The following is a 14,025-nucleotide window of genomic DNA, read 5'->3' on the forward strand; positions in this document are numbered from 1 at the left end:
GAATCTCTTCCCCGCCCCCTCTCCGCCCACCCCGCCCCCTCTCTGCCCGCCCCCCCTCTCTGCCCGCCCCCCCTCCCTCCCTCTCCTGTGGCCTGATCAAACATCTGTCTGGCAATAACAAAATCTGTGATCAACTTATGACTTACCGGTCCAATTAAGCACAAACTAATTGAAAGTGCTAATGCGGGAGGAGCCACCAACAGAAAACCAAGCAATTAAATCATTTAGTTCCTTTCTCCCGTCCTAATATCACTAGTTGGAGTTAATTGACTGCCACTTGGAGTTTTACCATTGTGTATTCTGCACATTTTTACCTGTACAATTTATTTTCTGTTTCACATGTTTACTATTGTGTTTTCCCTGTTTGTCAGATCCTGCAGCAAGTGCTGCTTGGTTGCAGTGAGAACATGCTGGGATCTCTGGCAGTGACTGCCTGCCAGTTTATGGAGGAGCCAGGAATGGACGTCCAGGTCAGGGAATCCAAGCATCCCTATGACAACAATACTACCATTGAGGTATTGCAGTAGTTTTCATACACATTGTGGTTTATTTTGAATATGGTATTGGGCTCCCATAGACGGTGAGACTTTGGTGTGAACAGTGACATGAAACCTGTAACTGAGCAAAGCCTCAGGTTTCTGCATAAATTAACATGCAACAAAGCACATGCATTTATACAGCACTTTTCAAATCCCCGGGATGTCCCAAAGCACTCTGTAGCCAATGAAGTACTTTTGAAGTGTGGTCACCCTTGTAATGTAGGAAACACGGCAACCAATTGGCGCACAGCAAGCTCCCACAAACCGCAATGACCAATTACATTGTTTCTAGTGATGTTGGTTGAGGGATAAATGCTTGGCCAAGCTACCAGGGAGCACTCCCTTGCTCTTGCTCAAATAGTGCCATGCGATATTTTACATCCACCAGACAGGTCCTCGGTTTAGTGTCACATCTGAAAGACGGCACCTCTGACAGTGCACCACTCCCTCAGCACTGCACTGGAGTATAGCCTAGATTATAAGAACATAAGCAATAGGAGCAGGAGTCGGCCATTTGGCCCCTCAAGCCTGCTCCTCCATTCACTAACATCATGGCTGATCTTCTATCTCAACTCCATTTCCCTGCACTATCCCCATATCCCTTGATTCCCTAACATCCAAAAATCTATCGATCTCTATCTTGAATATACTCAGCGACTCAGCCTCCACAGCCCTCTGGGGTAGAGAATTCCTAAGATTCACCGCCCTCTGAGTGAAGAAATTTCTCATCAGTACTAAATGGCTGACCCCTTATTCTGAGACTGTTCTAGACTCCTCAGCCAGGGGAAACATCCCCCCTGCATCTACCCTGTCAAGTCCTGTAAGAATTTTGTATGTTTCAATGACATCAGCTCTCATTCTTCTAAACTCCAGAGACTATAGGCCTAGTCTACTCAATCTCTCCTCATAGAACAATCCCCCCAACCCAGGAATCAGTCTGGTGAACCTTCGTTGCACTCCCTCTGTGACAAGTGTATCCTTCCTTAGGTAAGGAGACCAAAACTGTACACAATACTCCAGGTATGGTCTCACAGACTAATTGCAGTAAGATGTCTTTACTCTTATACTCAAATCCTCTTGTAATAAAGGCCAACATACCATTTGCTTTCCTAATTACTTGCTGTACCTTCATGTTAACTTTCAGTGATTTGTGTACAAGGACACCCAGGTCCCTCTGAACACCAACATTTCCCAATCTCTCACCATTTAAAAAATACTCTGTTTTTCAATTTTTCCTACCAAAGTGGATAACTTCACATTTCTCTACATTATATTCCATTTGCCATGTTCTTGCCATTCACTTAGCCTGTCTTTATCCCCTTGAAGCCTCTTTGCATCCTCCTCACAACTTACAGTCCCACCTAGCTTTGTATCATCAGCAAACTTGGATATATTACATTTGGTCACCTCATCCAAATCATTGATGTAGATTGTGAATAGCTGAGGCCCAAGCACTGGTCCTTACGGTACTCCACTAGTTACAGCCTACCAACCCAAAAATGACCCGTTTATTCCTACTCTCTGTTTTCTGTCCATTAACCAATCCTCAGTCCATGCTCGTATATTACCCCCAATCCCATGAGATCCTAATTTTGTTTAATAACCTCTTGTGTGGCACCTTATCGAATGCCTTCTGAAAATCCAAATACACCACATCCACTGGTTCCCCCTTATCTATTCTGCTAGTTACAACCTCAAAAAACTCTTAACAGATTCGTCAAACATGATTTCCCTTTCATAAATCTGTGTTGACTCTGCCCAACCCTATTATTCAAAGTGCCCTGTTACCATGTCCTTAATAGATTCTCGCATTTTCCCTACTACTGATGTCAGGCTAACTGGCCTGTAGTTCCCTGTTTTCTTTCTCCCTTCTTTCTTAAATAGTGGGGTTACATTTGCTACCTTCCAATCTGTGGGAACTGTTCTAGAATCTATGGAGTTTTGGAAAATGACAACCAATGCATCCACTATCTCTATAGCCACCTCTTTCAAAGTCCTAGGATGCAGGCCATCAGACCCAGGGGATTTATCGGCTCTCAGTCCCATTATTATTTTATTACTAATACTAATTTCTTTCAGTTCCTCGTTCTCTCTAGAGCCTTGGTTCTCTACTATTTCTGGGAATTTTTTTTGACAGACACAAAGTGTTTGTTTAATTTCTCTGCCATTTCTTTATTCCCCGTTATAATTTCTCCGTCTCGGCCTGTAAGGGACCCACATTTACTTTGGCTAATCTTTTCCTTTTTACATACCTAGAGAAGCTTTTACAGTCTGTTTTTATGTCTTGCTAGTTTACTCTCATTCTATTTTCTTTTTCTTTATCAATATCTTGGTCCTCCTTTGCTGAATTCTAAAATCCTTCCAATCCTCAGGCTTACTACTCTCTTTGACAACATCATAAGCCTCTTCCTTTGATCTAATACTATCTTTAACTTCTCTTGTTAGCCAAAGTTGGACCACTTTTCCTGTGGGGTTTTTGTGCCTTAAAGGAATGTATATTTGTTGTAAATTATGTATTAATTCTTTAAATGCTAGCCATTGCTTCTCTACCATCATACCTTTTTAATGTAATTTCCCAATCTACCTTAGCCAGCTCACCACTCATATTGCAGCACAATAACCCCCCCCACTCGTACAGTAGTTTGCTTTGTTTAGATTTAAGACCCTAGTTTTGGATTTAACTAAATCACTTTCAAATGCAATATAAAATTCTATCGTGCTCAGATCTCTGGGACTTGAACGCACAACCTTCTGACTCAAGCGAGAGTGCTACCCAGTGCCACAGAATGGTAATTATAGCTGAAGTTGAAAGGGATGATGAAATGAAAGATCTTTCTGGGAATTGAGTGGGTCATTGCCTCCCATCAAGAAGACGGACAGGCAGCCTTACATTCTGGGCAATATTAATTATAACCATAGCAAAAACAAAATTGCAGTAGAAAATAAGAATTTGCATGTCTACAGAGTTGCTTATGCTGCAAATGATGTCAGAGAATTTACGGAGCAGAGTTAAAGGTGGGCACCGAGCAGGGCGGAAGAAGGGGGAGTTAGTAAGCTGGGGGTGGGTGATTTATTTTTGGAGGCTTCTGAAGCCAGGAAGGAGGAGAAAGAACATATCAAAAGTACAGGGAAAAAATGAATCTGATCAGCACAAAACAGAGTCCAACTGCCATTTTTCAGCCTGTTGAATGGTAAGGATGAAGAGATCGATATGCTCCGACAGTAGCCATGACCACATTGATCTTTGACAGACAAATCTAGAAATGGGGAAGGACGGTGTCCCAACAGAGCGTAACTGCATATGTAAACTTCCACAGTGTGCTGAGGATTAACACATTAAACCTCCAACAAATAGCCCTCAGTGCAGCATACAAAAGGCATGCAAGCCATAGTTTCTTGGTAAACAATTCATGGCACTTAACCATAAATCCAATATGGTTTGTCCGTTCTTGCGACGTGCTTTACATATTTCTGTACCCAATATTTGGCAAGGTATTGAAAAAATCTTCTATGGGAATAATGACAAGCACCCTATAAAAGCTAAATGTATATTTTTTAACCCTTAGGACAAAGTTCATATCCCTGGTGCTATTTACCTGTCTGTGAAATTTGACTCTCATTGTGTGTCTGAGGATGGCTGTGACGAGTTGTTGATGTCCAGCAGCAGTGACTACAAGCAAGATCGCCATACGTTCAGCGGATCATCACACAAGTGGATTGACTTTGACATTCCAGGTAGAATTTTCATGCAATCTGCCAGTCATTGTTTCAAGTCTGTGTGTCCTCATCAGGGTACAGAAAGGAATATTTTTTAACAATTTGATTCCAAGCATGTACCAGTTGAAGCCTATGCTACTGAGGCCCTGACCAGTATTTTTCAATCCCAATTGCAGCACAATAACCCCCCCTGACCCCAAACGAGTCTCGTATTCCATGTACGATCAGAGTGACTCTGCAACAGGAGTCATTTTGTACATTGTAATTAAAGAAAAAAACAAATGTTTAAATTTCCTGCAATACAGATTGGATAAACGATTAGAGAGAAAGAAAGATTTGTATTTCTGTAGCGCCTTTCACAACCTCAGGACGTCCTAAAGCGCTTTACAGCCAATGAAGTACTTTTGAAGTGTAGTCACTTGTAACGTGGGAAGATTGCAGGCTTTCATTATAATTGTGAAAATTCCAGCTACTTTTCACAATCGGCTCCTGTAAATTAACCCTGACAGGTGAATAAAATGTTGTTGAAACTGGTTATTTACTGAACACAAATGCACTGTAGTCCTATGGGACTTTCCGATCAGAGCAGACAGATAGAATCTTGGTGAAATTACTTGTCCAACGGATGGTGATTTGCAGTGGAGTGCCCTCTTGCCCAGCAATAGGTGTAAGCTTGAACCACCTGCACTTAATAGTTGCAGTACACCTTCAGAATACATTTGCTGTGGTCGGATTAGCGGAGAGATCAACTGGGAGATCGAAGCCTGAATCCCAACCGGGAGATCGAAGCCTGAATCCCCACCGGGAGATCGAAGCCTGAATCCCCACCGGGAGATCGACGCCTGAATCCCAACCGGGAGATCGACGCCTGAATCCCCACCGGGAGATCGAAGCCTGAATCCCCACCGGGAGATCGAAGCCTGAATCCCAACCGGGAGATCGAAGCCTGAATCCCAACCGGGAGATCGACGCCTGAATCCCCACCGGGAGATCGACGCCTGAATCCCAACCGGGAGATCGACGCCTGAATCCCCACCGGGAGATCGAAGCCTGAATCCCCACCGGGAGATCGAAGCCTGAATCCCAACCGGGAGATCGAAGCCTGAATCCCAACCGGGAGATCGAAGCCTGAATCCCAACCGGGAGATCGACGCCTGAATCCCCACCGGGAGATCGACGCCTGAATCCCAACCGGGAGATCGAAGCCTGAATCCCAACTGGGAGATCGAAGCCTGAATCCCAACCGGGAGATCGACGCCTGAATCCCAACCGGGAGATCGAAGCCTGAATCCCAACTGGGAGATCGAAGCCTGAATCCCAACCGGGAGATCGAAGCCTGAATCCCCACCGGGAGATCGAAGCCTGAATCCCCACCGGGAGATCGACGCCTGAATCCCCACCGGGAGATCGACGCCTGAATCCCCACCGGGAGATCGAAGCCTGAATCCCCACCGGGAGATCGACGCCTGAATCCCCACCGGGAGATCGAAGCCTGAATCCCAACCGGGAGATCGAAGCCTGAATCCCCACCGGGAGATCGACGCCTGAATCCCAACCGGGAGATCGAAGCCTGAATCCCAACCGGGAGATCGAAGCCTGAATCCCCACCGGGAGATCGAAGCCTGAATCCCAACCGGGAGATCGAAGCCTGAATCCCCACCGGGAGATCGACGCCTGAATCCCCAACCGGGAGATCGACGCCTGAATCCCAACCGGGAGATCGACGCCTGAATCCCAACCGGGAGATCGACGCCTGAATCCCAACCGGGAGATCGACGCCTGAATCCCAACCGGGAGATCGAAGCCTGAATCCCAACCGGGAGATCGAAGCCTGAATCCCCACCGGGAGATCGAAGCCTGAATCCCCACCGGGAGATCGACGCCTGAATCCCAACTGGGAGATCGAAGCCTGAATCCCCACCGGGAGATCGACGCCTGAATCCCCACCGGGAGATCGACGCCTGAATCCCCACCGGGAGATCGAAGCCTGAATCCCCACCGGGAGATCGACGCCTGAATCCCAACCGGGAGATCGACGCCTGAATCCCCACCGGGAGATCGAAGCCTGAATCCCAACCGGGAGATCGACGCCTGAATCCCCACCGGGAGATCGAAGCCTGAATCCCCAGCGGGAGATCGAAGCCTGAATCCCAACCGGGAGATCGAAGCCTGAATCCCCACCGGGAGATCGAAGCCTGAATCCCCACCGGGAGATCGACGCCTGAATCCCAACCGGGAGATCGACGCCTGAATCCCCAACCGGGAGATCGAAGCCTGAATCCCCACCGGGAGATCGACGCCTGAATCCCCAACCGGGAGATCGAAGCCTGAATCCCCACCGGGAGATCGAAGCCTGAATCCCCACCGGGAGATCGACGCCTGAATCCCAACTGGGAGATCGACGCCTGAATCCCCAACCGGGAGATCGAAGCCTGAATCCCCACCGGGAGATCGAAGCCTGAATCCCCACCGGGAGATCGACGCCTGAATCCCCACCGGGAGATCGAAGCCTGAATCCCCACCGGGAGATCGACGCCTGAATCCCCACCGGGAGATCGAAGCCTGAATCCCAACCGGGAGATCGACGCCTGAATCCCCACCGGGAGATCGAAGCCTGAATCCCAACCGGGAGATCGAAGCCTGAATCCCCACCGGGAGATCGACGCCTGAATCCCAACCGGGAGATCGAAGCCTGAATCCCCACCGGGAGATCGAAGCCTGAATCCCCACCGGGAGATCGACGCCTGAATCCCCACCGGGAGATCGAAGCCTGAATCCCAACCGGGAGATCGAAGCCTGAATCCCCACCGGGAGATCGACGCCTGAATCCCAACCGGGAGATCGAAGCCTGAATCCCCACCGGGAGATCGACGCCTGAATCCCCACCGGGAGATCGAAGCCTGAATCCCCACCGGGAGATCGAAGCCTGAATCCCCACCGGGAGATCGACGCCTGAATCCCCACCGGGAGATCGAAGCCTGAATCCCAACCGGGAGATCGAAGCCTGAATCCCAACCGGGAGATCGAAGCCTGAATCCCAACCGGGAGATCGAAGCCTGAATCCCAACCGGGAGATCGACGCCTGAATCCCAACCGGGAGATCGAAGCCTGAATCCCAACCGGGAGATCGACGCCTGAATCCCAACCGGGAGATCGAAGCCTGAATCCCCACCGGGAGATCGACGCCTGAATCCCCACCGGGAGATCGAAGCCTGAATCCCCACCGGGAGATCGAAGCCTGAATCCCAACCGGGAGATCGAAGCCTGAATCCCCACCGGGAGATCGACGCCTGAATCCCAACCGGGAGATCGACGCCTGAATCCCAACCGGGAGATCGAAGCCTGAATCCCCACCGGGAGATCGAAGCCTGAATCCCAACCGGGAGATCGACGCCTGAATCCCAACCGGGAGATCGACGCCTGAATCCCAACCGGGAGATCGAAGCCTGAATCCCCACCGGGAGATCGACGCCTGAATCCCAACCGGGAGATCGAAGCCTGAATCCCCACCGGGAGATCGACGCCTGAATCCCCACCGGGAGATCGACGCCTGAATCCCCACCGGGAGATCGAAGCCTGAATCCCCACCGGGAGATCGAAGCCTGAATCCCCACCGGGAGATCGAAGCCTGAATCCCCACCGGGAGATCGAAGCCTGAATCCCCACCGGGAGATCGAAGCCTGAATCCCCACCGGGAGATCGAAGCCTGAATCCCAACCGGGAGATCGAAGCCTGAATCCCAACCGGGAGATCGAAGCCTGAATCCCCACCGGGAGATCGAAGCCTGAATCCCAACCGGGAGATCGAAGCCTGAATCCCAACCGGGAGATCGAAGCCTGAATCCCCACCGGGAGAGCGAAGCCTGAATCCCCACCGGGAGATCGACGCCTGAATCCCAACCGGGAGATGGAAGCCTGAATCCCCACCGGGAGAGCGAAGCCTGAATCCCCACCGGGAGAGCGAAGCCTGAATCCCCACCGGGAGATCGAAGCCTGAATCCCCACCGGGAGATCGAAGCCTGAATCCCCACCGGGAGATCGAAGCCTGAATCCCCACCGGGAGATCGAAGCCTGAATCCCCACCGGGAGATCGAAGCCTGAATCCCCACCGGGAGATCGAAGCCTGAATCCCCACCGGGAGATCGACGCCTGAATCCCAACCGGGAGATCGAAGCCTGAATCCCAACCGGGAGATCGAAGCCTGAATCCCAACCGGGAGATCGAAGCCTGAATCCCCACTGGGAGATCGACGCCTGAATCCCAACCGGGAGATCGAAGCCTGAATCCCCACTGGGAGATCGACGCCTGAATCCCAACCGGGAGATCGAAGCCTGAATCCCCACCGGGAGATCGAAGCCTGAATCCCCACCGGGAGATCGACGCCTGAATCCCCACCGGGAGATCGAAGCCTGAATCCCCACCGGGAGATCGAAGCCTGAATCCCCACCGGGAGATCGAAGCCTGAATCCCAACCGGGAGATCGAAGCCTGAATCCCCACCGGGAGATCGACGCCTGAATCCCCACCGGGAGATCGACGCCTGAATCCCCACCGGGAGATCGACGCCTGAATCCCAACCGGGAGATCGAAGCCTGAATCCCCACCGGGAGATCGAAGCCTGAATCCCCACCGGGAGATCGAAGCCTGAATCCCAACCGGGAGATCGAAGCCTGAATCCCCACCGGGAGATCGAAGCCTGAATCCCCACCGGGAGATCGAAGCCTGAATCCCCACCGGGAGATCGAAGCCTGAATCCCCACCGGGAGATCGAAGCCTGAATCCCCACCGGGAGATCGAAGCCTGAATCCCAACCGGGAGATCGAAGCCTGAATCCCAACCGGGAGATCGACGCCTGAATCCCCACCGGGAGATCGAAGCCTGAATCCCCACCGGGAGATCGACGCCTGAATCCCCACCGGGAGATCGAAGCCTGAATCCCCAACCGGGAGATCGAAGCCTGAATCTCCACCGGGAGATCGAAGTCTGAATCTCCACCGGGAGATCGACGCCTGAACCCCCACCGGGAGATCGAAGCCTGAATCCCCACCGGGAGATCGAAGCCTGAATCCCCACCGGGAGATCGAAGCCTGAATCCCCACCGGGAGATCGACGCCTGAATCCCCACCGGGAGATCGAAGCCTGAATCCCAACCGGGAGATCGACGCCTGAATCCCCACCGGGAGATCGAAGCCTGAATCCCCACCGGGAGATCGAAGCCTGAATCCCAACCGGGAGATCGACGCCTGAATCCCAACCGGGAGATCGAAGCCTGAATCCCCACCGGGAGATCGAAGCCTGAATCCCCACCGGGAGATCGACGCCTGAACCCCCACCGGGAGATCGAAGCCTGAATCCCCACCGGGAGATCGAAGCCTGAATCCCCACCGGGAGATCGAAGCCTGAATCCCAACCGGGAGATCGAAGCCTGAATCCCAACCGGGAGATCGACGCCTGAATCCCAACCGGGAGATCGACGCCTGAATCCCCACCGGGAGATCGAAGCCTGAATCCCCACCGGGAGATCGAAGCCTGAATCCCCACCGGGAGATCGAAGCCTGAATCCCCACCGGGAGATCGACGCCTGAATCCCCACCGGGAGATCGAAGCCTGAATCCCCACCGGGAGATCGACGCCTGAATCCCCACCGGGAGATCGAAGCCTGAATCCCCACCGGGAGATCGAAGCCTGAATCCCCACCGGGAGATCGAAGCCTGAATCCCAACCGGGAGAGCGACGCCTGAATCCCACTGCTTACTGGTGTTTCCACACTGGTTTCCTGTGGAAGTTGTGTGCTTTGTTGGAGCTGGGTTGTTGGAGTGAAGACTGTACTGGTGATAATGGGTAAGCCCTTTCCTGCACTACTCACATACACTTCAAGCGGTCAACAATGCCTCTGTTAATGCTGTCTGTATCGATGCCTTTGTGCTGGACCAACCTGTTCTAACTGTGGGAGAGTAAGAGTAGGGCATAAGAACTGACTTTGGAGGGGAAAAAATTGAAGGTGGGGGAGGTGAGGGGAGGGGGTTTAAGCGCCAACATGGACCATTAAATCTACAATAGTGCTTAGGATAACTGCTGTTACAAATTCCTGGTCAGTTGTCAGTCGTTTTCTTGCGTGCCCTGAAGGCCAACTTGTTCAGGAAGGTGACTTTGACTGCTCTGTATCCACTGGTGCAGTAGCGGGACCCAGGAGTGTAACAGTGAAACTCCCTTGTGATCTGGACTGGATCTCAATGTCTTACGCAGCTGTACTCCTTCAATGTCTGAAGTTGGACTGTTAACGCTGAGTGAGGCGAAGTTTGAATTGTAAGCTGCTTTACAGTAGGTACATTTACGCAGAACAATGAGAATGACGCAAATTGTTCGATATAATCATTACAATTTATGGCCGTGTACTGTTACAAAAATAAAAAGCAAGAGCACTAGCTCACTCCAGTGGGTCTAACTCGACATCTCGACAAAGCACAATCTCTCTTCACCTTGGGCTACTGTTTGCTGCTTCGGAGCCTCTGTGTTGCTCTGATTTTTAAATCCTCTCTCTCAGCCCCCACAGAGATCAAAAAAAGGTTCCAACACCCATCTGTGGTGTCTCTCTGAATAACCAGACATGACTAATGAAATATCCATTATTGCATTCTCTGAAAGGACTTTAAAAAAAAAAAAAAAAATTCATTCTCGGGCTGTGGCCGTCCCTGGCAAGGCTGACATTTAATGCCCGCCCCTAGAGTTACAACTGAGTTTCTTGCTCGACCACTTCAGAGGGCAGCTCAGAGTCCACCTCGTTGGTGTGGGACTGGAGTCACAGCTGGGCCAGACCGGGTAAGGAACCTGTTGGGTTTTTACGACAATCCTATAACGTCATGGTCAGCTTTATGAATACAAATTCTCAAACTGCCATGCTGAGATTCTCTGGATTGTTGGTCTAAGCCTCTGGATTACTGTTCCAGTAACATTACTACATTACCGTATTGTAGTTGTCCTACTGATCCACAACTCCGCATGAGGGTATCTTGAGAAACTAGCCCCTATTGCTAAAAACACCATCTTCACATAGCTCCTGTCCAAGTCCTATCTGCAACAAAAAAAAACTACTAGAGACTTGAACCGTGACAATTCCAACCTCCAGGCGGGAGATTTTAGAGGTACAGAATGAGATGGGTTGCATATTTCGTATTCAGCCACATCTTTCACCAAAGAATGGGTGATGCACGGATGTCGATTGCCTGTTTATTTCTTAAATCAAAAAAATTAAACATTCTTGAAGCACTAATTGGCACGTCTACGGGTAGCTTTATTTTTTTGTCTATCTGTTTTCCACAACAACATTGAGTTTTTTTAGTGGTAAGTTTCTCACCTGTCATATGGACACTAGTATTTTTTATTTCTTCCAGGCGATACACTGTATTACAGGTTTACATCCGACCTGGACACCAATGATTGGGGTTACAAGTTCACAGTGACAGGAGGCCACCGTGGGCGGTTCCTGACTGGTGAGTGCATTGGTACATGGGGGGAAAATAACCTGCTTTCTCTTAGTTTATCATCTTTTCTCATTCACTTTCTCTTTTTTTCTCCCTCACACTCTTCTGTACTCTTCCTCTTCTGTTCTCTCTCTCTCTCTCTCTTTCACTTCCATTATCCATCCCCTCTCTCTTATTCTCTGTCATCTCTCTCTCTCTGCCGTTTCTCTTCTGTTATCTCCGTCCCCCCTCTTTTCTGTTCTCTCCCTCTCTCCTGTTATCTTCTGTCCTCTCTCACTTCTGTGTCCGCTCTTTTATTTTCTGTTCTGTATTTTCTCTCTCGCATTCTCAAATCCGCTAAGTGGCATTTTCTTGAGTCTGCTAAAAGCTGTAGTGCCCCATGCATAGAATTGCGAACTTCAATATTTTTGGTCGTGTGGTCAAGTAAATGATGGAGATGAATTAATTAACAATCCTTATTTTTAATTGATAATATGACTGGAGTCTGTCTTTAATTTAAATGTGATTTTTTTTTTTTAATGCATCTTCTCACCCACATACGCAGTTTTCTATAACATTTACTCCACTAATTGGAGCAGGTGGCTGGACCTACTAAAGTGATTTGTATGTAACGCTGTACCATGTAACTGAGGCTTGTCGTGTTGAAGCATTCGGCCCATTTGCCACCTCCTTTTAATAGCCTAATGGCAATTCCACAGCACGGTATGTGGGTGCTGCACTATTGGTTACATAGTGCAGCTGAACTTCTGAATTTCAGAGGTGAGTTCCTGCAGTTATTTCTCTTCATATAGGCTCCTGTTCAGACCCTGATGATGTGTTCCTTTCTCTCTCTCCAGGGTTTGAGATACTCAAGCAAATGCTATCGGAGGAGAGGATTCTCCCACATCTTCCACTAGCTGAAATTTGGGAGTGGCAAGTGGGTGTGGCCTGTCAGCAAATGGGGCATCAACGACTAAAGGCAGTTCATCTGCTTTTGAAGATATTACAGTGCGCCTCTCACAGGTATAGCAGCAGTCCTGAAGCGGAAAGAGCTCAATTCATACATGTCTTTATTATATGTTAAAATTGCTGCGTGCACCACAAAATTCCCTTTCAAACTGCCTGTCATCTTATCTGGTGATAGGGTGCAAGTCAGTTGGAGGGGGACCAGTAAGTTACTTCAGCTGGGCGAGGAGGTGCAGGCCTTTGCCCAGGCTCTTGGAGTCCATCAGTTAGTTTGTGTCTCCTATGTCTAGTTACACATGAGACAACCCATTTCTTCCATTGCTCTCTGTCCAAAGCAAGTTATTTGACTCCAGTCAGTGTGTCATCTTGCCTCGCATCCAGCAGATGATGTTTATATTTGCCCGTCTCTAACAGATCCGTTGCCACAATGAACGCCATTTTTACGTGGACAGGTCTTTAGCCTGACACTCAAGCTCCTACCAGGAGGGTGGTGCACTGCCTTTAAGAACACACTAAGAACAGGGTACTTGACGCTTCGAAAAGACAAGCAGAATGGAAAAGGAGGGGGAGTCGCCCTGTTAAGAAAGGCTGACAGAAGGACAGTTGAGAGAAAGGATTTTGGCTCGGAAGATCAGGAAGTAGAATCAGTATGGGTGAAGATAAGTAATAACAAGGGGCGGAAAACACTGGTAGCTGTACCGTTGGACAGAATATTAATCAAGAAATAATAGGGGCTTGCAACAAAAGTAAAGCAATAATCATGGGGGACTTTAATCTTTAAATAGACTGGACAAATCAAATTGGCAAAGGTAGTCTGGAGGACGAGTTAATGGAATGCATTCAGGACAGTTTCCTAGAACAATAAGTGATGGAACCAACCAGGGAACAGGCTATTATAGATCTTGTATTGTGTAATGAGGCAGGGTTAATTAGCAATCTCATAGTAAAGGATCCTCTGGAACAAAGTGATCATAATATGATAGAATTTCACATTGAGTTTGAGAGTGAAATACTTCAGTCTGAAACAAGAGTTGTAAACTTAAATAATGCCAATTACATAGGTCTGAGGGGCGAGTTGGCCAAGGTAGATTGGAAAAATAGATTACAAGGTATGGTGGTAGATAAGCAGTGACTAGCATATAAAGAAATATTTCATAATTCTCAACAAAAAAATTCCATTGAAAAACAAAAGAAAGAGAAAACTTGCAAGAAATATAAAAGCAAATTGTAAGAGCTTCTACAAGTATGTTAAAAGGAAGAGAGTAGCAGAAGTAAACGTTGGTCCCTTAGAGGCTGAGACCGGAGAAATTATTATGGGGAATAAGGAAATGGCAGAAACGTTAAA

General features: G+C 49.1%; 2 protein-coding genes across 5 annotated transcripts in view; one reads left to right on the forward strand and one right to left on the reverse strand.

Annotated features, from left to right (window-relative positions):
* atp2a3 (ATPase sarcoplasmic/endoplasmic reticulum Ca2+ transporting 3) overlaps positions 1 to 14,025 on the reverse strand; it is an 824,766-nt gene that overhangs the window by 367,584 nt on the left and 443,157 nt on the right. The gene's annotated exons all lie outside the window — the stretch shown is intronic.
* zzef1 (zinc finger, ZZ-type with EF hand domain 1) overlaps positions 1 to 14,025 on the forward strand; it is a 229,044-nt gene that overhangs the window by 163,328 nt on the left and 51,691 nt on the right. For all 3 annotated transcript variants that reach the window (XM_085964180.1, XM_085964183.1, XM_085964181.1), the window contains 4 exons: positions 372 to 515; positions 4,106 to 4,274; positions 11,646 to 11,744; positions 12,572 to 12,737. In XM_085964180.1, the coding sequence (XP_085820306.1) occupies positions 372 to 515; positions 4,106 to 4,274; positions 11,646 to 11,744; positions 12,572 to 12,737 (578 nt within the window). The remainder of the gene's footprint in view (positions 1 to 371; positions 516 to 4,105; positions 4,275 to 11,645; positions 11,745 to 12,571; positions 12,738 to 14,025) is intronic.

This window comes from Somniosus microcephalus, chromosome 22 (assembly GCF_052327205.1).
Source record: "Somniosus microcephalus isolate GS21.2 chromosome 22, FLI_Smic_1.0, whole genome shotgun sequence".
Taxonomy (NCBI): Eukaryota; Metazoa; Chordata; class Chondrichthyes; order Squaliformes; family Somniosidae; genus Somniosus; species Somniosus microcephalus.